General features: G+C 35.7%; 1 protein-coding gene and 1 long non-coding RNA gene across 2 annotated transcripts; one reads left to right on the top strand and one right to left on the bottom strand.

Moving 5' to 3' along the window:
• Positions 1-6,327: 6,327 nt before the first annotated feature.
• Positions 6,328-12,022, top strand: LOC128683179 (lysophospholipid acyltransferase 5-like). Its single transcript, XM_053768489.1, has 4 exons — positions 6,328-6,482; positions 7,160-7,882; positions 8,388-8,522; positions 10,004-12,022. Exons 2-4 carry the CDS (start codon positions 7,165-7,167, stop codon positions 10,615-10,617), a joined length of 1,467 nt encoding a protein of 488 aa, XP_053624464.1. The 5' UTR covers positions 6,328-6,482; positions 7,160-7,164; the 3' UTR covers positions 10,618-12,022.
• Positions 12,023-14,710: 2,688 nt separating this feature from the next.
• On the bottom strand, positions 14,711-22,085 carry LOC128682940 (uncharacterized). Its single transcript, XR_010370329.1, has 4 exons — positions 22,071-22,085; positions 19,922-20,899; positions 19,336-19,455; positions 14,711-18,703 (listed from the first exon to the last, which is right to left on the bottom strand). It is a non-coding gene; the product is annotated as an uncharacterized LOC128682940 (long non-coding RNA).
• Between the last annotated feature and the right edge of the window lie 3,989 nt (positions 22,086-26,074).

Below are 26,074 nucleotides of genomic sequence, written 5' to 3'. Positions count from 1 at the left end.
TAGTTTCGGCTGTATGTTTTCAGTCAGCTAACCTAACTAAGCTAACCTCTGGACTGATTTTGATGAAATTTGGTAGGTTTGCATACAGGGTGACTATACATTGGCAATATTTTGTCTATATGCTCTGTCCATGATTCTGAACAACTTTTAGTATTGGAGTAACTGCGAAATCCCGAAAAAATATCAGCTCTATACAAAGTTAAATACTTAAGTTGTGGAAAATGTATGGATCAGCTAATTTATTTTTTCGCTATTTTGAGGTTGCTGCCATACGAAAATGCCAATGTATAAGAAATCATTTTATTTATCATTTTTTTAATCATTTTAATCAGATTATTTAACGGTTTCCCATCAGGTGTTCCAGTTTTCAATATCATTTATTTATACCCTATAAGTTGCCTAGGTTTAATAGGTATATAACAAAGTTTCAGGTATAGACAAGGCAAGTATTAGGTATATAACAAAGTTTCATTCGAATTCGTCCAAAAGTTCCGGAGAGTACAGACAAACAGACAATTTTTTTTTTCAGATTCTTATTTATTAATATCACTCTATCGCCTAATTTTGTTTTTGTTATATAGCTTTTAATCCTGGGCAACATATACGGTTTTGATAACTGGAACACCTGATGGAGAACTACGATGGCCCAGCTAAGCTATAGGAAATATATAAATGACGCCTTAACAAAAGTTGATGAGCCTGATGAGCATTTTCTGTTGAGGTATAAAACTCGAAAATCTGGAACACCTGATGTAGACCCATTATGGGTCTACATCAGGCTAAACTATAGGATATATAGAAATGACGACTTAACAAAAAATGTTCAGTCTGACTAGTAATTTCTATTGAAGTATAAAGATCGAAGATCTAGAACACCTGATGCAGTCCCATGATGGTCCAGCTAAACTATAAGAAATATAGAAACGACGACTTAACAAAAATTAGTCAGACTGATGAGCATTTTTTTGTTGAGGTATAAAAATCGAAGATCTAGAACACCTGATTCACAAAATCTACTGAACAGATTTGAATGAAATTCGGCACAGAGATAGAGTATGATCTGGATTAGAATATAGGCTTTTTGTCCCGAAATTCTATACCGAAAGGGGAGAAATAAGGAGGATTGCCTGCGGAAACAATAAAACTCCTCTGTTTTTGAACAGGTGAATTGTCAGGTTTACCTTTGGAACTCCGAGCCTCCTCTAGCGTCTCCAGAACATCGGCCCTGATTGTTAAAAAGGTTAAGAAAATATCTAAGGCTGGTGGCTCACTACGATTGTTACGATGCTCCACCCATTCTCTATTTGTGGTAATGTCTAATTTAGCAGACATCATGTGAATGATGAGTGTGTCCTAGTGCTGAGTGACTGATCAAGCATGGATAAAGCTCGTAAATTTTTATTTGTAATATCTAAAATATAACGCAAAGCCCGACTCTTTTTGCAAAGAGCTTGCATTAAATAGAGCTTGCACATGGTTGTTGACAAGCAAGCGTTTGTTGTCATACCTCTTGCAAAGCAGGTCCCAAGCAGAGGCATAATTGGCCTTGAAGTCCAAGCTTTTAATGACGAAAGTGCGCTTCTATGGAGACAAGCGCGCAGGTAGTGAAACTTATTGATACTGTCTATGCTGTCGCTAGAGTGAATGATCGATATGAATGTATCTCTAAATTCTAGCCACTCCTGATAGTCGCCATCAAAGGTAGGTAGATTAATTTTTGGAAGCCTTAGAAAATTATTGTGTTTGTGTGTGTGTGCATCATGAGAGCTTACCTCAGCACTATGCATGCAAGTGTTAGACGACAACGCCGATGACACGGAGTCACACAGCGCCTTGGCCGAGCCGACGGCGGCACAAAAGTGGCTCTAGAACGCTTATTGTTCCTTATACCGGGATTCCCGGTCAACGGAAAGCACCTCAATCTCCCTCTGAAGCACATCGAAATCGGATTATAATACCTTTATTTTTTCTAATCGATTTTTAAGTTCGTTTAAGACGATTGGGTTTTGTACAGAAGTATTATTTAATAAATTTATGTAATTACAAAATGTTGTTAATTTACTTTTAAATGTTAATATAATTTACTTTTAAATGTTAATATAATTTACTTTTAGATGTTAATATAATTTACTTTTAAATGTTAATATAACTCTTTTTTAACTAGCTGTGCGATTTTCACGTACATCATTATGTCAATAAAATTAAGTAAAGTTTAAATTTTATTGGAAGAAAACTAGGTTGGAAAAATAATCTAAATAGGGAAATAAATATTTTAAAATTGAAACTGGAATAAAAAACCTGTGAAAAACAAATATGAACGGAACGATACGTGAATTTGCTCCGATGTTACGTCAGGCGCGCTGCTACGTAGATATTACCGTCGAAGTCGGATGACTATCGACCTATAAGGATAAAAAATATTTTTTATTATTGTTATAATTTTTAATTCACTTCGCGTTGCCGATGCGATGAATCCGCTTTGGACTCGTTGAAACCATCAAAGAATACGATGAGGATGCTGGACAGTAGGAACTTGATGACTATTGGTGACCGCCCAAATTCCTTTGTTCTTGCGAAGAAGGACCATATGTTGCGACAGGTGCCCGTATACTGTACATACAGAGGAATCCCTAACGCGATGATATAAAGGAAACTTCGGTAATGGACTGTATATGGTAATTATTAATGATAAAATACAAAGGTTCGTATTCGGACGGTTAAATCGAACGCGGTACGTATCGCTCGCTTGTATGTCACTTGAATGCGACGTGTGATGTGCGGCACGCGGGGGGGTCTGCGCTCGCGGCCTGTAGTCGATGGTTCACCGTGTTGCCATCAACAAGCTGGTTGGTTAGAGTTTCTTCATGAGGTGTTCAAATTCAAATTCAAATCATTTATTCAGAAATTAGACCTTCACAGGCACTTTTTCTCGTCAATCTTTATATTTATAGTTATTTCTCACAAGCTACAAACTACTGGCATTTCGGAACGACCACTGCTGAGAAGAAATGCCGAAAGAAACTCATTTGAACAGTGTTGGTCCCTATCATGCCAGACCGGCTTACCATTATTGTTTCTTACAATGTTTTTTTTTTCTTTCTAATAATATATAAAAGTACATAATGTACATAGTCAAAAGGTATATCAAAACAGGTTATGATTGTGATCCGAGTGCTGATTATAATATATATATATGTATATATATATATATATATATATATATATATATATATATATATATATATATATATATATATATATATATATATATATATATCGATGTGAAACACAATTAACTTACATGAAAATATATGAGAAACGAGATGACCAGTTCCCTCTGGCAGCACCCGTTCACGAGTTGACGCATGGGACAGCCATCGCGTAGCTCAACCATAATAGAGGGAACCTCACGACCCGGCCCACGACGCCACCACCAGATTGACCATTTGAGTGAGCATGACACACTCGATTCCTATGACTTCATAATTACAATTCTTATTCGTCGAAATAGAAGTATAATTCAGACACTTGAAGATCACAAATCACGTACATGTTTTACAAATTTTTAAATGCCATACGAATTATTATAACAAAAATAAAAATTATGAATAAAAAACAGTAAAATAAAAATTAGGAGATCATGTGTGGAGTGGCAAAGTTGTCGGGAGGATCCTAGCGTTTTTATCAGTCAAATAGGCGTTAGTTGTGTAATACGCTTTGTCCATTAAATTTTTCTTAACATAAGTTTTAAAAATTTTCATTGGCAGATTAATAGCCTCTGCAGGGAGTTTATTGAATAATTTTACACTTTGACCCACGAAAGACCGCCGAACCTTTTTAAGCCTGAATCTGTTCATACAAAGTTTGTGCTTATTTCTAGTGTTTACACTATTTACTTCGTTTAATTTTTTATATAAATGTAAATTTGATTTGACAAAAATAAGCACATCAAAGATATACTGACATACAACAGTGAAGATGTTAATTGATTTGAAGAGTTCTTGAAGAGAATCTCGAGGTTTTAACCCATAAATAAAACGGATAGCTCTTTTCTGTAATACAAAAATTTTTCCTATGTCAGCTGCATTACCCCAAACTAATAGTCCGTAGGACATAATGCTATGAAAGTAGCTGAAATACACAAGTCTAGCTGTATCTATGTTCGTACACTGTCTGATCCAAAGTGTTCTATATCCTCGATTTTTATAAGTCTACTGAAAATGCTCATCAGGCTGACCAACTTTTGTTAAGATGCTTGTGTTATATCTGTTAGGTATAGTGTAGCGAGTCTATTGGAGTTCATCATCAGGTGTTCCATATCTTCGATTTTTATACGTCATCTTTATCAGAAAATGCTCATCAGGGCGAACATTTTTGGTTAAGTTGAGTTTTCTATATTTACTACAGTTTAGCTGGTCTTTATAGGTTCTGCTAGAACTGTTCCAGTTTCCAAAATAAATTATACCCTATATGTTAACCAGTCTTTATAGCTATACAACAAAAAGTTTCATCCAAATCCGTCCAGTAGATTCAGAGATTAGCGTGTGCAAACAAACAAACAAACAAACGAACGAACGAACGAACGAACGAACGAACGAACGAACGAACGAACGAACGAACGAACGAACGAACGAACGAACGAACGAACGAACGAACGAACGAACGAACGAACGAACGAACGAACGAACGAACGAACGAACGAACGAACGAACGAACGAACGAACGAACGAACGAACGAACGAACGAACGAACGAACGAACGAACGAACGAACGAACGAACGAACGAACGAACGAACGAACGAACGAACGAACGAACGAACGAACGAACGAACGAACGAACGAACGAACGAACGAACGAACGAACGAACGAACGAACGAACGAACGAACGAACGAACGAACGAACGAACGAACGAACGAACGAACGAACGAACGAACGAACGAACGAACGAACGAACGAACGAACGAACGAACGAACGAACGAACGAACGAACGAACGAACGAACGAACGAACGAACGAACGAACGAACGAACGAACGAACGAACGAACGAACGAACGAACGAACGAACGAACGAACGAACGAACGAACGAACGAACGAACGAACGAACGAACGAACGAACGAACGAACGAACGAACGAACGAACGAACGAACGAACGAACGAACGAACGAACGAACGAACGAACGAACGAACGAACGAACGAACGAACGAACGAACGAACGAACGAACGAACGAACGAACGAACGAACGAACGAACGAACGAACGAACGAACGAACGAACGAACGAACGAACGAACGAACGAACGAACGAACGAACGAACGAACGAACGAACGAACGAACGAACGAACGAACGAACGAACGAACGAACGAACGAACGAACGAACGAACGAACGAACGAACGAACGAACGAACGAACGAACGAACGAACGAACGAACGAACGAACGAACGAACGAACGAACGAACGAACGAACGAACGAACGAACGAACGAACGAACGAACGAACGAACGAACGAACGAACGAACGAACGAACGAACGAACGAACGAACGAACGAACGAACGAACGAACGAACGAACGAACGAACGAACGAACGAACGAACGAACGAACGAACGAACGAACGAACGAACGAACGAACGAACGAACGAACGAACGAACGAACGAACGAACGAACGAACGAACGAACGAACGAACGAACGAACGAACGAACGAACGAACGAACGAACGAACGAACGAACGAACGAACGAACGAACGAACGAACGAACGAACGAACGAACGAACGAACGAACGAACGAACGAACGAACGAACGAACGAACGAACGAACGAACGAACGAACGAACGAACGAACGAACGAACGAACGAACGAACGAACGAACGAACGAACGAACGAACGAACGAACGAACGAACGAACGAACGAACGAACGAACAAACAAACAGACTTTTTTTAAAAATTCCTATTCTATTACTGAATCTCTATCGATCTCCATTTTTTTAAATTTAAATATCTTCAATGTACAAACAGTTTTTTTTACTGTTTTATTATATGTATTGATGTTTGTAAATCTGTGGATTATGATTATTTAAGTACGTAAATCAAGCATGCAAAACATCACTACCTGTACCTAATTATAGGTACAATACATGGATTTAGTACTAATTTTAAATCCAATCCATTAAATTACTTACTTTAAATCTATGGTACAATAAGCGCAATATAAGCGCATACTCTTGGCCATACAATCCTTCTAGAGATCTATTTTGAAATTTGATACCCTAGTCACCTCACTTTTCCTGGTCTTTGACAGATCTCTTTGCCTTTCCACGTGGTTATAAACGAAACAAAAATGACCATAGATAGAAGGGCCCCGCGCTTTGACTTGAAATTTGTCAGGCAACGGTTAAGACTTTCATTCTGTCTGATCTTATCGTGGCTGCCGGACGTGTCGAGAATCGTAAGAAACAAGTGTTGAAAATAATCCAGGTATTTATCTACTTATTTACAAAAGTAATAGAATAAGTACGTGAAAAGGCCCAGAAATCTTTATTTATATAAATATACATGCTAAATAGTGGGTTTTGGTAATAATATTAACGAGGTTTTATTTTTTAACTACCTTCATTATTTATTAAAAAAGTTTTTAAGTAAGAATAGTTTTAGTTTCCTGCTTAATTTATTTATCATTTTGGTATTGGAATTGAAAATTGGTTGTTGAATTCGACCCTCGTCATAAAAGTCGTTACATAAAAGGCCAGGAAATCATTAATTATCTATTAAATACTTAAATGGTGGGTTCAACCATAAGATTAAACCTAACAAAGGTATTTTTTACCTACCAACAAAAGTAATTGCAAATGAATATTTCAATTTTAAGGTAGCATTGAAAGTAACGATAACGAAACTGAAAGATAATTCTTAAGATGATCATTTTAATGATCCCCATAAACTATCACTGAACCAATATATACCTTACTAATTTTATAATGCGAAAGTTTGTGACGATGTGTGTGTGTGTATGTATGTTTGTTACTCTTTCACGCAATATCTACTGGACTGATTGTTATGAAATTTGGTACATGGGTAGAATATTATTTGGAAATTCCCGAAATTCCCACAGGAGCGAGAGGAGGATAGTAACCAATATTTTTCATTTATTACAGGGAAAATGATCGGGATACTGCTTAATGTGTTAGAGTGGATAGGACTCAGCCCTCTCCCCTATATTGCTGGACTTATTGGCAGCACTGAACCTGCACTGAAGCTTTTGTTATCAATATTACTAGCTTATCCCTACGCATGGATGTATCACAAGTATTACTGGCACTCAGACAGGAAGTCTGTCAGAAATAACCTGTACTTTATCGTCGTGGGCCTTGATTTGGCATTCTACAATTTTGGAATATCCCTATATCATAATATTATACCTGTTGTTGTGTTGTACCTAACGACACAGATATCCGAGGATGGCAAGATTAATGCGATAATAACATTTGTATTCAACTTAACCTATCTAATAGTGGGTTACATAGTAACAGAATCTGAAGATTACGATATCACTTGGACCATGCCTCATTGTGTACTAACGTTGAAACTAATCGCATTATCATTTGATTTGTGGGATGGTCAATTGCTTCTTAAAAGAGAGAAGTTGTCTGCAAATGCTCAAGAGACGGCTTTAGTGACACCCCCTACTTTCATGGAGCTCCTCGGTTTCGTTTACTTCCCGGCTTGTTTCTTGGTTGGCCCAATCTTCTCATTTCAACGTTATAAAAAATACATTGAAGGGAAGTTCCCCTTGGAATCTGAAGCCGACGAATGCCAAAAGCAAGGAATGATTAAATTGATTCAAGGAGCTCTGTATTTGGTGGCGTTCCAAATTGGAGGTGAGTGGACAAGATATTATTATTCATATGTTTACTAACAATCCTTTTCACCTTCCAGTTGGGTATTTCGTTTTCTAGAATGTTGTGGACATTCCATACCATCGCTGCATATGTATATCCAACCCCCTTATTTTTCATTATGGGCTAAAAAGTGATAGAGATTTTTTTTTTGAGAAGGTAAATTATTGTAATTACGTCGTATCCTATATTTGATGTACATATCTATATTATGCTGTACTACATAAAGGATACTTTTTTATTATTATTTACTTAAAATTTTGTTGACATTTAAATTGTATAGTTTTCTTTTGTTGGTTTCATGTCCTAACTCCCATTGATAGGTCTACCTACTCTAAGTTATTATCTACAATAAAATTATTCATGTTAAGGTAACATTGTAGCACGAATTTCCTCCACTGAGAACTTTCAAGTTCTAGATAGTGTATAAAATATACATAGCTCGTATAGACATAAGAAGCTCATTGTATTTTTGGTTTTGTTTCAGGAAGCGTGTTCAGTATGAAGTATATGCTGTCAGACGAGTTTTCGGAAAATTCCTTCTTCTACAAACATATGTACTGCGGACTTTGGGCCCATTTTGCACTGTACAAATATATTGCATGCTGGTTACTGACAGAAGGTAAGTCTTTTTATCAATAATTCATTGTACATCCGATAAAAAGTCATATCAATATTCATTCATGAGGAACGATATAATTCTAGAATTGTCATAAAAAATATGTATATAGCTGCATACAATATATATCTCTCTCATTTCGCGTTTTCACGGTTTCATTTGGGGCTGTGACGCCGCGAAGCCCGACGTAGTAAGTAGGTATCCTAGCTTAATTCGAATTTTATTTTCGAAAATTATTTTAAGTTGATGAGTTTGTTTTTCTTTATGTTTATATTTCCTCGTTACGCAGTGTAATATCCTGTAAATTAGTTTTTTTTTTTCAAAAATGTCATTTTTGATACAAGCTTTTATTGTTGTCAGATCTTATTTCGTTCAATGCGTGACAAAAAATCACGTCCATGCAGTAAACCATTGAGTTCCCTTGTCGGGAACCGTTCCTCGGTGCACCATCATGACATGATTACCATAATATTTCATTATCATTGCTTCACCTTAATCTTGTAACTATGTCTCGGTCTCGGTGGAATCTTGCAACTTAATTTTTGAAGCAGATATATTCAACTGATTGAACTGAAATTTTGTACACATGCTTGGTTTGGATGACAATGCCTTATTGTGATAAGCATGACATAATGGTGCACCGACGAACGGTTCCCAACGAGGGAACTCGACGGTTGGCACCCAGATGTGCACCCAGGAACGGCTCCAGACGTTGGAACTCCTCACCGGTACGGTTTACTGCACGGTCATGATCTTTTGTCACACATTGAATGCAATAAGATCCCCCTAACAACAATGATAATAAATTTTTGTAAAAGACTTCTAGCCTTATCCCGCGGCTTCGCCGGCGGGAATTTCCCACAGGAACAGTTATTTTTCCGGGAAGAAATACTTTTCTTCATTTGTAGTAATAACAAGGACATTATGCTAAACTCCCTTCACTCATACACTGTAGAGGACGTCATTGTACGAATACATTAAAATGAAACATACAGTCATGCAGTCGTATGTTTATAATAATCACGCCACATTCGTCTATAATATATGACAACTATGAACACTTTGAAATGATAAGCTAATATGAAATCATAAGGGTATAGAATTTTAAAACTAATTATAAGCAATATACCACTACAATATTCTGCCTCACTTTCCAGCCACTAAACTGGCCATTCAAATGTGTTATTGGCAGCGCAGTATAAATACCCTGCCGAGCCACAGAATGTAATTTCGTAGCTCTAAGCCTAAAAGTTACTTAAACACAGCAACATAAAAATAAATTTAGTGGTGGATTTTTATTAATTTAATAATACATATCTACTTATTCCAATTAGATTACTGCCAAAAATTTAACCCATTGTGAATATGTCTTGTAAATTATTGATATATATTGTAAGGAGAGTAACGATTGAACAAGTAACTACTTTGTTCATTCAACTGACATATACATCTACATACTGCAATATGATTATTTTGTTTGACAGCCGCCTGCATCAGGTTCGGGCTATCGTATAATGGAATGGAGATACCTGCCGGCGGCCTGTTGCCTATATCCAAATGGGACGGATGCAACAACATCAAACTTCTACGATTCGAAGGTGTCACCAAATTTCAGCACTATATTGACACCTTCAATTGCAATACTAATCATTTCGCCGCAGAATACATTTACAAGAGACTTAAGTTCCTAGGCGACAGGAACCTAAGCCAACTTTTAACTCTTCTCTTCCTTGCAATCTGGCATGGCATAAGGTCAGGTTATTATGTAACATTTTTTAACGAATTCATAATAATTTACATGGAAAAGGAATTAGAATCTATACTTAAAAAAACGATAATATATGAAAAAATGTGGTCAAATGTATTCATTAAGTATTTGATGTACATTTTTCTCAAAATGTACACAATTATATTCATGGGCTGGAGTCTTGTACCTTTCGATGTTAAGGTGTATTCGAAGTGGTTGAATGTGTATTCTAGCCTATATTTTTCAGGATTTTTGCTGTTTTTGCCTTGGGCTTTCGTTTATAAACCTCTCCTGATAAAAGCCATTCACTATTATCGCATTAAGCGAGAAGCAGCAGAAAAAATAGATTGAGGTTAACTATGAGAAAACTAATTGGCACTTTTGAAATATATTTTATTTTTAGTTCCTAGAGATTGCTAGTGTTAGTCTACTTGTAATCATTTTCGAACCAATTTCATTGTTATTGTTTGTTAATTTAATTGGCAACGTTATACTTCCAAAACTTAAAGTAGGTACCTAGATGTTTTGTAATAATAAATTTTGGAATAAAATTCCCCTTAATGTGTGATATCTGTCTGGTAATTGGGTATTGGTTGCCTCTTTAAATTTCCAATAATATTTGCATATATTTCCAGTCTTATTCCACGTCTTGCTTCTGCTATTCCTGTTTCTAAACAAATAATGTATTTTGTTGGGACTCCATCATTGTGGAACCGATTCTTATATATATTCATGTACACCTGTCTGAAAATATACATTGGAATCTTGTACTTAAATACAAATATGAGTCTCGTAAAGTTGCAAAATAACATATTGTTGCAAAGAGTTCAAATCACATAAGAGAAGAGTCTCGATTTCCCGTTTCCTGCTATGATTTCCGCAACGGTTTATGTCTCATAATATTAAAAATATATATATTATGAGACATAGATGTTTAGAGCGTCTTGGCGCAAAATGGTCTTTTTCTCACAATGTCCATTTCTCTTAATATCCTTTTCTCAAAATGTCCATAATAAAAAAACTTTTTTAATCAGTTGCTTATCTAAAATTATCATCAAAAACACGCAAGGACATTTTGTCAATTTTTCAAAAAATCCCCTTCGCAAGGAATCGTCTGGGTATTTTTGTAATAAGCTCCATATTTTTATGCATATTAGATAAAACATTCAATAATAAACCTAAATTGTGACTATGAGGGGAGCTTGTAGATTTGTTTTTCCATTTGATAAACTTACGGCTTATATGCAAATATTTTGTCTTGTAAATTAATTATTTTTAAAGAGAAAATGCATAATAAATTGTGGAACGATTTCATTCTATATTTTTTATGCTGTGACTGGCTTAAGGCCTGTTTTTATTTTTATTTTATTTGGGAAACATACAATGTTGTGAGCAGGTAGGAAAACATTTTGCAAACATAATATCTATACCTTACATATTGTTAAATATAAAACAAAGTCCTCAGCCGCGTCTGTCTGTCCGCGATAAACTCAAAAACTACGGAGCGGATTTTCATGCGGTTTTCACCAATAGATTGTGTGATTCTTGAGGAAGGTTTAGGTGAATAATTTATTATGTTTTACCCGAGCGAAGTCGGGACGTGCGGCGTTTATAATAATTTACATTTGTTTCAAATTATTTATTTAAAAAATATGAGCATGAAATTTAAATTAATAAACCGTTCTCTTGTTTTTTTTTAGAAAATAGAAATACTGCTTACGTTACTATCAAACATTATCAATATACTCAAAATTAATAGAAATGAGTTATAATGAGGCGTTGTGCGTAACGCTTAACGACTTGTTAAAGTAATAATGTGTTAAAAATTAATTAATTTAAATCCTTTTGTAATGGTTATATGTGATATGTTTAACGTGTCTGTTTCAATGTACGTATTCTTTATTTACGTTTATTATTAAGTAGATCGTATTAGTGCGAGGGGATAATTTAAGTGTGCGCACATTAGATCATCTTTAATAGTATTTTCTTATGCCAAATTATTCAATTTATTTAGAGAATTAAATTTAATCATCTTTATAAAATTCTTATAATATATTTACTATAATTTAATTTTATTAAAATGACAATGTAAGATTTAATGAATTTAAATAGCAGAGGTTTTACCTAATTACTGGAATAAACTTTGCAATATATTATTATTATTAAGTACATTTTTTATTTCATGCATCTTGCGTCTTGCTTGCGCATAACCAACCCGACGGCACCAGTGGTTCAATATGAACTCAAGGGTGAGAGACTAGCGAGAACTACGATTTAACCTAATACTTACCGATAAGTTTTTATCAGTAAGTGTTAAATTAAAATCAATCAAATCTCAGATGAGGAGAATAACTGACAAAGTGGCATGGCCATTAGTTTACTAGCTGATGCCTGCGACTTCCTTCGCGTGGCCGAACAATTTTTGGTAATGAGTCAAAATTATTAGAGAAATTTAATTGTACAGACAAATGTAACGATACCTATACATACAGAAGATGCTAATCAGACTGAAATAAGTATATTTTGTATAGTTTAGCTGAACTATTATGACTTTTCTTCAGGTGTTCCAGATCTTCGGTTTTTATATCTCAACAGAAAATGCTCATCAGTCTGACCAATTTTTGTTAAGGCGTCGTTTCTATATTTCCTATAGTTTAGCTGGACCCTCATGGGACTGCATCAGGTGTTCTAGATCTTCGATCTTTATACCTCAACAGAAAATGCTCATCAGACTGAACATATTTTGTTAAGTCGTCATTTCTATATTTCCTATAGTTTAGCTGGACCATAATAATAATAATTTGTCTTTATTCATGTGACTTAAATAACAGTTATACAATCTATAGATCTAAATTAAGTTTTTTTTTCAGGCTGAATAACTTTTGTTAAGCGTCATTTCAATATTTCCTATAGGTGTACCATCATTGGTCTCCATCAGGTGTTCCACTTTTCAATATATATTTTATACCCTATTATATAATTTATAACCTATATGTTGCCCAGGCTTAATAGCCATGTAACGAAAAAGTTTCATTTAAATCCGTCCAGTAGTTCCGAAGATCAGCGTGTACAAAGAGTCAGACAGGTTTTTTTTTTTTTTCAAATTCTTACTCTGTTGATGTGAGTATCGTCGACTTTATTTTTATGTAAGTTTATTCAAAGTACAGGATTTCTTTTCTACTGTTTTATTATATGTACTAGCTTTAGCTCGCGGCTTCGCCCGAGTGAATTTAATAGTAAAATCTCGGTCATTCTGATGAGTACTTTGTTTACCAATTTTCAGCCTTTTATCTTGAAAATTGTATTTACCTACGTCCCATAAAATCTTTGAAGTTTAATTTTCAAAAAAATCTGAAACACGTATTTATTAATTTGTTGTATACAACTAAAATCCATATTTTCAAGTCACTACAACGGTGTAGAACTTTCATATAAAAGTATTTCAATGGAATTTCCAAAGATCCTCTCTTAGTGCTCACCTACACTCCCCAAGGAACCTTCATGCCAAATTCCAGCTTCCTACGCCCAGTAGTTTCGGCTGTGTTTTCAGTCAGCTAACCTAACTAAGCTAACCTCTGGACTGATTTTGATGAAATTTGGTAGGTTTGCATACAGGGTGACTATACATTGGCAATATTTTGTCTATATGCTCTGTCCATGATTCTGAACAACTTTTAGTATTGGAGTAACTGCGAAATCCCGAAAAAATATCAGCTCTATACAAAGTTAAATACTTAAGTTGTGGAAAATCTATGGATCAGCTAATTTATTTTTTCGCTATTTTGAGGTTGCTGCCATACGAAAATGCCAATGTATAAGAAATCATCCTGTATAAGTAGTAAGATTATTTAACGGTTTCCCATCAGGTGTTCCAGTTTTCAATATCATTTATTTATACCCTATAAGTTGCCTAGGTTTAATAGGTATATAACAAAGTTTCAGGTATAGACAAGGCAAGTATTAGGTATATAACAAAGTTTCATTCGAATTCGTCCAAAAGTTCCGGAGAGTACAGACAAACAGACAAATTTTTTTTTCAGATTCTTACTTTATTAATATCACTCTATCGCCTAATTTTGTTTTTGTTATATAGCTTTTAATCCTGGGCAACATATACGGTTTTTACATTTTTATGCATTTTACGTAATTTTGCTTTTATGGCATTTTTTTGTTGAGATATAAAAATCGAAGATCTAGAACACCTGATTCAGTCTCCAGGGTGACCTTCAGGCCTTTTTATATCGGTCACCGAAGGATTATAAAAGCGGGAGTGGGACACGTAGCGGGAAATGGGATGGAGCACGTTGTGGGAAAATACATGGGACAATTTGTAGGAAACGGGACAGGATAAGTTTCGGAACGAGTGTATAAATGACGGCTCGTGGTGCAGTGGACTGTAATTTATTGTATTTATTTCGGAGCCGGTTAAATAAATATGCCGAGATTACTTGGGAGAACTTTTTATTGGCAATGGAGACAAAAAGGAAGAGAGCATTATTTTTAATGTGAGCGTAAATGTTGCTATAGTAAAAAAAATAAAAATATAATTTAGTGTTGGGATTTCCAACATGCTGCCCGGCAAACGAAGTGTTTGTAGGACAAAGCGCAGCAAACATTAAATGAATAATTTGAACAACATGCATGCTCACTTTACAATATTTATTAAAGATTATGTGATACATATGCACAATTAAATTATCTAACTAAAAGTTATTGAATATCAATCTTATTTTGACACTGCAAAATACTTAACATATTGACTATCAGTATAAATAAAAATAAAAACTACTTGTTTATAACAAAAAAAAAACAAATAAATAAACTATGAGGTTGTCATACGTATACCTAACTATGAACACTGCCTATTTATAGAGGATAAATTTATTTATAACAATAAGAAAGGTTAGATGGGTAAAACACTAATTTTTGTTATGGAGCGCTTGTGAGTGTTCCGAGTTGGAGTCACTACTTCAACAACTCTAACCTTATTGTCTGTCCCAGGAAAGACCTGTGTGACTCTGGCCATCGGCCAAAACATAGGTGACGTGTTGTCTTCTCTTAAAATTACTAATGAACCTACTTTTACATTAACATGAGAATCTCTCCATTTTGGGCGTGACTGCAACATATTTAAATAATTTTTACTCCAGATTCTCCAAAAGGAGTTTCTAATGCAAGTGCATTGTTTCCAAAATTTTAAATTATCATTTGAAATCGTTACATTGGGTTCTGGATAGCTGTTTAAAGCATCTCCTATTATAAAATGACCCGGTGTGAGATACAAAAAATCATTTATATCTGCTGACAATGGCATGAGTGGTCTACTATTTAACATGGCTTCTATTTGACATAGTACAGTATTTAATTCTTCATATGTTAATAAGATTTTTTGAACCACTCTTTTCAGATGGAACTTCATACTTTTCACGCCGGATTCTGCCAAACCTGCGAATGTAGGCGAGTAACAAGGCAGGAAATGGAAAGATATGTTATTTTGCGATGAAAAAGTATGAATTTCCTTCTGAGAATCTTTACAATTTTTTAACTTATATAAATCATTTAACTGTCTACTTGCAGATTTAAAAGTTGACGCATTATCACTGTAAATGTCAGTGGGTAAACCTCTGCGTGCAATAAACCTTTTCAAACAGGCTAGAAATGTTTCTGTTCTTAAATCAGATGCTAATTCTAAATGTATTGCCTTAGTGGCAAAGCATACAAATACACACACGTAAGCTTTAGTTTCTAGGGCTTTTCTTAGTCTAGATTGCTTTATCATAATCGGGCCAGCAAAATCTAACCCAACTTTTTGGAATACTCTGCATACATTTACTCGATCGTGAGGCAACGAACCCATCAATTGCCTTGCAGCATTGGCCTTTAATTTAAAACATACAATACACTTATGTATAACCTTTTTAATCTGTCTGATGCCATGTACAATCCAAAATCTTTGATTTATTGTTGACAGAAGTAACCTAGGTCCTGCATGGAGACATTTTAAATGTTCACTTTGAATAATCAAATCTGTTATGCGAGAATTCTTAGGCAAAACAACCGGGTGTTTTTGAGAATATGGAATAGAAGCATTCTTTAAACGGCCACCTACTCTCAACAGACCTCTGTCATCAATAAATGGACACAATGGCTTTAAATCACCCTTAACAATTTCATTCTTACATTTTAAACTACAGATATCATTTTTTAAATGACTTTGTTGTTCATACTTAATAATTAAAAATAAAGAATCACTTAATTCCTTACTTGTTAAATAGCTTAACCTATTTTTGACCACCTTAGGCTTTGCATTCTCAACAAAACGTAGTATGTAGGCTAATACGCGTTGCATTTTATTGATATTAGAATATTTATAAAGAAAATCTAAACATAATACTTGTTCGTTTGAAACAGTACAAAACAATGCATGAGAGAACGCAGGGCTGTCCAGTGAAGTAGGATGCGGCTCAGACCAGTTTTCTGATTTATAATCGCAAGTGTTTATAGCACTTGAACCTCGCCACCACAACGGATGACTTGACAACTCACCTGGCATTAAGCCTCTGCTTAGACAGTCTGCAGGATTTTCATCAGAACTAATGTAAGACCAAGTATATGAGGAAGTGAGTTGTGAAATTACCTTTACTCTGTTTGCCACATATGTGTCTAGCTTATTTACATTAGTTTGAATCCATGCTAATACAATCTGGGAATCTGAATACAAGATAATGTCATCAATTTTTAATTTGAGTTTCAAAATATCATACACTCTAGCGGCTAGCTTTGCAAGCAATAATGCCGCGTTAAGTTCGAGTCTTGGTATAGTAAGGGCTTGCTTTAATGGATTCACACGCGACTTTGAACAGAGTAAAGAAACTTTCACATTACCTGAGTCATCGGTGACCCTCAAGTAAATGCAGCAACCATAGGCTGTAGAACTCGCAGCATCAGCAAAACCTATTATATGAACAGAATAAGCGTTGTTTAAATGAATGTAGCGTGGTGTTGCAACTGGTGTCATAGATAGCAAACTTTTGTAAAATTCACACCATGCGCTAAGTAAATCGCCGGTGGGTTCTTCATCCCAGCCGACTTGTGCATGCCATAGCCTTTGCATAATGACCTTAGCTTTTACTACCACGGGTCCAGCAAAACCCAAGGGATCGTAAAAACTTCCAATAAAACTTAATATATCACGTTTGGAAGCGGGCATGACAGAGTCCTTGTTAGGGCATGAAAGCATAAAAGAATCTGTGTTTACATTATATTTGACTCCTAGAGTTTTTAAAGAAACATTATTTTTCTCCAAATCAACATCATCAAAATGCTGAAACGGTTTTGGGATACTTTCTAGCAGTTGTGGATAATTTGAGTACCACTTGTGTAAATAAAATCCACCAATTTCTAAAAGACTGCATAGTTGCTTCTTAGACTCAACTAATAACTGTGGGCTACTTTGAGAAACAAGTGCATCATCTACATACATAGAATTTTCAATGATGAATGCGGCTAAAGGAAAATCTTTTTTATATCTATTTGCCAGTTCTTTTAAACATCGTGTAGCCAGATATGAAGAGCTTTTAAGACCATACGTTACGGTATTTAATTGTATACATTTTATATCTTCCTTGGGGGTGTCCCTCCAAAGGATATTTTGTAATGATCTATACTTTGGATCTAATGAAATTTGTCTGAACATACTTTTGATATCAGATATAAAAATGTATTTGTCAACTCTAAACAACAGCAAGACATCTACTAAATCTTTTTGGACTACAGGGCCATTTAATTGCAAATCATTCAGTGACACCTTATTACTTGTTTTCATTGAGCCATTGAAAACTACACGACATTTTGTAGATTTTTTGTCAAGCCTGAGAACAGGATGATGTGGCATGAAATACACAGGATCAGTAGAAAGGTCATATTGACTGATATTGATGATTGTGCCATGACCTTGTTGTATGTAGTCATGTATGAATTCACTATAAAGCTTGAAAAGATAGGAATCCTTTTGAAGCCTAGCTTCCAAATTATAAAACCTTTTTAAAGCTAAATTAAAAGAATGACCAAGTGTTTGATTGACAGACTCTAACGGTAACTTAAGAGGTAAGGCAACTTGAAACTTATTGGTTTTAGTGTCTAAAGTTACAGTATCACAAAATAATTTCTCACAAGCTTGATGTTCAGGTAAACTTTCAGTAAAAAACTCAGGAACACTCTCAGTTTTCCAAAATTGAGTGAGAGTTTCATTTAAGGAGTCATCACATTTGTTGCAAAATAAAGAAGTTACCGGATGTGCATGCAAAGCAGAAGGAAGTGATCCTGCTACAACATAACCAAATTGAGTGCGAAAAACTGGTAGCGAAACAGATGTGCTCGGTGTGCCTGCATCCTGCACTAAGCGGTGGACATCATGACGCTCAGGCGGTAGCAGCACCTGGAAGAACACATCAGCACCCAGTAAAATATGTATCACACTTGGTATGTTGAAATCTTTATCTGCAAGAGGGGTATTCAAAGGTAAAGTAATATTTTCTAAATTGATTTTAGTTTGCGGCAACTTTGTAGTAATTTTATCCAATTTAAAACATGTGACTGGAATGCTGAAGTCGCTAGTGAGAGAATGCAACTTAATATCAACACATTCACTTATTTGACTAGTTGTGTTGCCAATGCCTATGATTGGAGCCTGTATTTTCTTGGTGTTTAATTTTAATAAATCAGCAAGGTCACTTGTGACAAATGATACTTGTGAACCACTGTCTAAAATTGCTTTGGCATGGTAAATCGTGCCGTTGCTCGCTACAACCTTTACTCGAGCTGTAGGCAAGAGTACCTGCTCAGAACCAGATTTTAACAACAATGTCACCGGTGACTGAGCATTGTCTTGGTGTATCAAGCTATTGTGCCTTTGCTTGCAACTGTCACATTTAAAGAAAAATCTGCATTTATTGCTATGACTGTTGAGGCATATTTGGCAAAGTTTATTATCAGTAACAAACTTTAATCGGTCCGCAGCTGATTTAAGCTTGAACTGTGGACAAACAAATAATTTGTGAGCTGACTTACATAGTATGCAGACTTGAGGTGAAGACGGCTTCTTCATCATAGTTACCGTGTGTACGACCTTCGGGCTTGTAGAAGGGTGTACTTGTCGCTCTGCATTCTCTAATGCAAGTGCTCTATTATCTAAAAAGTTCAATAAGCAATTGATAGTTGGCTTATCATTAGACCTTAACAATTGAAATTCTCGGCTGCAAATAACATCTAATTTCCTTGTAAGGATGCAAAGAATAAGTGGATCCCAACTGGCAACGTTGTGGCCTAAATTGTTCAATGCAGCTAATTGCTGTTTAATAACAGACAGAAATTGACGTATATTTGTTGCAGTAGATTTACATAATGGTTGTAAATCTAGTAGAATAGAGATGTGGTCATTTGTAATTTTATAAGTGTTATTGTACTGTATCATTAAGAATATTTTTAGCTTGTATATAACTATCAGAAACCAGAGGCAAATTTTTTACAAGATCTAGAGGTTCACCTTGTAGGAAACTACGTAAATAGAATAGTTTCTGTACACCTTCTAATGAATTATCTTTATCAATTAATGCATCAAACAGGTTAATAAAAGGTTTGAAGTCAGAGTACTTGCCTGTAAATGTTGGTACACTTATTTGAGGCAATTTGTGCCTTGAAGGCGGCTGCGCTGAAGGGCGAGTGGCGCTATTGACCATAAGCTTTTTAATTAATGTAATCACTTCAAGGAATTTGCTTTCCACATCGCCAGAATCACCGGCTTTGGGGTCTGTTGCGCAAATTTCTAAATTAATTTCATCGAATTTTTCAAATGTAGCCCGTAAGCGTTCCTCCCTGATAAGTAGGGCTTCACGGTCCCGGTCAACATTTTCAATATCGTTAAAATAATTATAATGTTTTGTTAACGCAGCACGCTTTCTTTGGAGCGCTTTAACATTTGCGGCCATAGAAGACGCAGACGCCATAGTTGTCATATTGGATTCCATTGTTTCACATCTATCGGAATCGGTTTCCGACATTTTTAGACTGAAGTACTATACTATACAATGTTTTCACTTATAGTCAAATAAAAACTTGCGAACAGAAATTAACTAAAAACTAAAAAGGTATTTTTCGTCGAAGAGACGCAAACGGAAGCAAAACAAAATGTCACCACGGTCGGTACAGGGAAGTGGCGCGGCGTGATGCTGATGGCGTCGTCGTTGTCGATAAAGCAGCAAGGCGGCGGGCTAACTTGATTGGCCAATAGGAGGGCAGCCTGCGGCGCGCGAAGATTGGCTTGGCAACAACGCGGGAAATGAAAAGGCGGCAATTTTGTTGACTTGATTGACGATATTATCTTGAATGATTCTATAGGTTTCTATTTTGAATTGTTGAATGATCGGTAGAACTTGTGCTCAACTATTGGTCTCTTGTCCTGTTGCGGCGAATTTTCTTGGCTCCTCGGTGAAAATTGTCGGCTGGTGACTTGGCGTTTATGGCGGGATACCAATACTGCATACAAATCCTTCCTGCTCAATTTTCACTTTGATTGAAGTAGACCTCGGCTCCTTTCTAAGGACCATGTATAAATGACGGCTCGTGGTGCAGTGGACTGTAATTTATTGTATTTATTTCGGAGCCGGTTAAATAAATATGCCGAGATTACTTGGGAGAACTTTTTATTGGCAATGGAGACAAAAAGGAAGAGAGCATTATTTTTAATGTGAGCGTAAATGTTGCTATAGTAAAAAAAATAAAAATATAATTTAGTGTTGGGATTTCCAACAACGAGACACGTAGCTGGAACGGGGAATTTAACTATAGATGACAAAATGTCAAAAATACGAATTTGAATCATAGTCTTCTATACTTATAATAAAACTGTAACTGGACTATGTCTGTACATAGGAGATATTTACGAAAAAAATCGAGGGGACTATTTAGGGTCACTAGAAGCCAAAACAAGTTTTTTTAGATTTTTGGTCTGTCTTTCTGTATGTTTGAACGCGCATCACACAAAATCTACTGAACAGATTTGAATGAAATTCGGCACAGAGATAGAGTATGATCTGGATTAGAATATAGGCTTTTTGTCCCGAAATTCTATACCGAAAGGGGAGAAATAAGGAGGATTGCCTGCGGAAACAATAAAACTCCTCTGTTTTTGAACAGGTGAATTGTCAGGTTTACCTTTGGAACTCCGAGCCTCCTCTAGCGTCTCCAGAACATCGGCCCTGATTGTTAAAAAGGTTAAGAAAATATCTAAGGCTGGTGGCTCACTACGATTGTTACGATGCTCCACCCATTCTCTATTTGTGGTAATGTCTAATTTAGCAGACATCATGTGAATGATGAGTGTGTCCTAGTGCTGAGTGACTGATCAAGCATGGATAAAGCTCGTAAATTTTTATTTGTAATATCTAAAATATAACGCAAAGCCCGACTCTTTTTGCAAAGAGCTTGCATTAAATAGAGCTTGCACATGGTTGTTGACAAGCAAGCGTTTGTTGTCATACCTCTTGCAAAGCAGGTCCCAAGCAGAGGCATAATTGGCCTTGAAGTCCAAGCTTTTAATGACTAAAAGTGCGCTTCTATGGAGACAAGCGCGCAGGTAGTGAAACTTATTGATACTGTCTATGCTGTCGCTAGAGTGAATGATTTGATATGAATGTATCTCTAAATTCTAGCCACTCCTGATAGTCGCCATCAAAGGTAGGTAGATTAATTTTTGGAAGCCTTAGAAAATTATTGTGTTTGTGTGTGTGTGCATCATGAGAGCTTACCTCAGCACTATGCATGCAAGTGTTAGACGACAACGCCGATGACACGGAGTCACACAGCGCCTTGGCCGAGCCGACGGCGGCACAAAAGTGGCTCTAGAACGCTTATTGTTCCTTATACCGGGATTCCCGGTCAACGGAAAGCACCTCAATCTCCCTCTGAAGCACATCGAAATCGGATTATAATACCTTTATTTTTTCTAATCGATTTTTAAGTTCGTTTAAGACGATTGGGTTTTGTACAGAAGTATTATTTAATAAATTTATGTAATTACAAAATGTTGTTAATTTACTTTTAAATGTTAATATAATTTACTTTTAAATGTTAATATAATTTACTTTTAGATGTTAATATAATTTACTTTTAAATGTTAATATAACTCTTTTTTAACTAGTTGTGCGATTTTCACGTACATCATTATGTCAATAAAATTAAGTAAAGTTTAAATTTTATTGGAAGAAAACTAGGTTGGAAAATAATCTAAATAGGGAAATAAATATTTTAAAATTGAAACTGGAATAAAAAACCTGTGAAAAACAAATATGAACGGAACGATACGTGAATTTGCTCCGATGTTACGTCAGGCGCGCTGCTACGTAGATATTACCGTCGAAGTCGGATGACTATCGGCCTATAAGGATAAAAAATATTTTTTATTATTGTTATAATTTTTAATTCACTTCGCGTTGCCGATGCGATGAATCCGCTTTGGACTCGTTGAAACCATCAAAGAATACGATGAGGATGCTGGACAGTAGGAACTTGATGACTATTGGTGACCGCCCAAATTCCTTTGTTCTTGCGAAGAAGGACCATATGTTGCGACAGGTGCCCGTATACTGTACATACAGAGGAATCCCTAACGCGATGATATAAAGGAAACTTCGGTAATGGACTGTATATGGTAATTATTAATGATAAAATACAAAGGTTCGTATTCGGACGGTTAAATCGAACGCGGTACGTATCGCTCGCTTGTATGTCACTTGAATGCGACGTGTGATGTGCGGCACGCGGGGGGGTCTGCGCTCGCGGCCTGTAGTCGATGGTTCACCGTGTTGCCATCAACAAGCTGGTCGGTTAGAGTTTCTTCATGAGGTGTTCAAATTCAAATTCAAATCATTTATTCAGAAATTAGACCTTCACAGGCACTTTTTCTCGTCAATCTTTATATTTATAGTTATTTCTCACAAGCTACAAACTACTGGCATTTCGGAACGACCACTGCTGAGAAGAAATGCCGAAAGAAACTCATTTGAACAGTGTTGGTCCCTATCATGCCAGATCGGCTTACCATTATTGTTTCTTACAATGTTTTTTTTTTTCTTTCTAATAATATATAAAAGTACATAATGTACATAGTCAAAAGGTATATCAAAACAGGTTATGATTGTGATCCGAGTGCTGATTATAATATATATACATATATATATATATATATATATATATATATATATATATATATATATATATATATATATATATATATATATATATATATCGATGTGAAACACAATTAACTTACATGGAAATATATGAGAAACGAGATGACCAGTTCCCTCTGGCAGCACCCGTTCACGAGTTGACGCATGGGACAGCCATCGCGTAGCTCAACCATAATAGAGGGAACCTCACGACCCGGCCCACGACGCCACCACCAGATTGACCATTTGAGTGAGCATGACACACTCGATTCCTATGACTTCATAATTACAATTCTTATTCGTCGAAATAGAAGTATAATTCAGACACTTGAAGATCACAAATCACGTACATGTTTTACAAATTTTTAAATGCCATACGAATTATTATAACAAAAATAAAAATTATGAATAAAAAACAGTAAAATAAAAATTAGGAGATCATGTGTGGAGTGGCAAAGTTGTCGGGAGGATCCAAGCGTTTTTATCAGTCAAATAGGCGTTAATTGTGTAATACGCTTTATCCATTAAATTTTTCTTAACATAAGTTTTAAAAATTTTCATTGGCAGATTAATAGCCTCTGCAGGGAGTTTATTGAATAATTTTACACTTTGACCCACGAAAGACCGCCGAACCTTTTTAAGCCTGAATCTGTTCATACAAAGTTTGTGCTTATTTCTAGTGTTTTACACTACACTATTTACTTCGTTTAATTTTTTATATAAATGTAAATTTGATTTGACAAAAATAAGCACATCAAAGATATACTGACATACAACAGTGAAGATGTTAATTGATTTGAAGAGTTCTTGAAGAGAATCTCGAGGTAACGAACAAACGAACAAACGAACAAACGAACAAACGAACAAACGAACAAACGAACAAACGAACAAACGAACAAACGAACAAACGAACAAACGAACAAACGAACAAACGAACAAACGAACAAACGAACAAACGAACAAACGAACAAACGAACAAACGAACAAACGAACAAACGAACAAACGAACAAACGAACAAACGAACAAACGAACAAACGAACAAACGAACAAACGAACAAACGAACAAACGAACAAACGAACAAACGAACAAACGAACAAACGAACAAACGAACAAACGAACAAACGAACAAACGAACAAACGAACAAACGAACAAACGAACAAACGAACAAACGAACAAACGAACAAACGAACAAACGAACAAACGAACAAACGAACAAACGAACAAACGAACAAACGAACAAACGAACAAACGAACAAACGAACAAACGAACAAACGAACAAACGAACAAACGAACAAACGAACAAACGAACAAACGAACAAACGAACAAACGAACAAACGAACAAACGAACAAACGAACAAACGAACAAACGAACAAACGAACAAACGAACAAACGAACAAACGAACAAACGAACAAACGAACAAACGAACAAACGAACAAACGAACAAACGAACAAACGAACAAACGAACAAACGAACAAACGAACAAACGAACAAACGAACAAACGAACAAACGAACAAACGAACAAACGAACAAACGAACAAACGAACAAACGAACAAACGAACAAACGAACAAACGAACAAACGAACAAACGAACAAACGAACAAACGAACAAACGAACAAACGAACAAACGAACAAACGAACAAACGAACAAACGAACAAACGAACAAACGAACAAACGAACAAACGAACAAACGAACAAACGAACAAACGAACAAACGAACAAACGAACAAACGAACAAACGAACAAACGAACAAACGAACAAACGAACAAACGAACAAACGAACAAACGAACAAACGAACAAACGAACAAACGAACAAACGAACAAACGAACAAACGAACAAACGAACAAACGAACAAACGAACAAACGAACAAACGAACAAACGAACAAACGAACAAACGAACAAACGAACAAACGAACAAACGAACAAACGAACAAACGAACAAACGAACAAACGAACAAACGAACAAACGAACAAACGAACAAACGAACAAACGAACAAACGAACAAACGAACAAACGAACAAACGAACAAACGAACAAACGAACAAACGAACAAACGAACAAACGAACAAACGAACAAACGAACAAACGAACAAACGAACAAACGAACAAACGAACAAACGAACAAACGAACAAACAAACAGGCTTTTTTTAAAAATTCCTATTCTATTACTGAATCTCTATCGATCTCCATTTTTTTAAATTTAAATATCTTCAATGTACAAACAGTTTTTTTTACTGTTTTATTATATGTATTGATGTTTGTAAATCTGTGGATTATGATTATTTAAGTACGTAAATCAAGCATGCAAAACATCACTACCTGTACCTAATTATAGGTACAATACATGGATTTAGTACTAATTTTAAATCCAATCCATTAAATTACTTACTTTAAATCTAGAGTACAATAAGCGCAATATAAGCGCATACTCTTGGCCATACAATCCTTCTAGAGATCTATTTTGAAATTTGATACCCTAGTCACCTCACTTTTCCTGGTCTTTGACAGATCTCTTTGCCTTTCCACGTGGTTATAAACGAAACAAAAATGACCATAGATAGAAGGGC

This window comes from Plodia interpunctella, chromosome Z (assembly GCF_027563975.2).
Source record: "Plodia interpunctella isolate USDA-ARS_2022_Savannah chromosome Z, ilPloInte3.2, whole genome shotgun sequence".
Classification (NCBI taxonomy): Eukaryota; Metazoa; Arthropoda; class Insecta; order Lepidoptera; family Pyralidae; genus Plodia; species Plodia interpunctella.
The sequence above is the reverse complement of the archived record's forward strand: the minus strand, read 5'-3'. Positions and strand labels throughout refer to the sequence as shown.

Coding starts and splice junctions, on each gene's coding strand:
- LOC128683179 (XM_053768489.1), top strand. CDS start 7,165: ATGATCGGGATACTGCTTAATGTGTTAGAGTGGATAGGACTCAGCCCT. Junction 7,883..8,387: donor GGTGGCGTTCCAAATTGGAG/GTGAGTGGACAA, acceptor GTTTTGTTTCAG/GAAGCGTGTTCAGTATGAAG. Junction 8,523..10,003: donor ATGCTGGTTACTGACAGAAG/GTAAGTCTTTTT, acceptor TTTGTTTGACAG/CCGCCTGCATCAGGTTCGGG.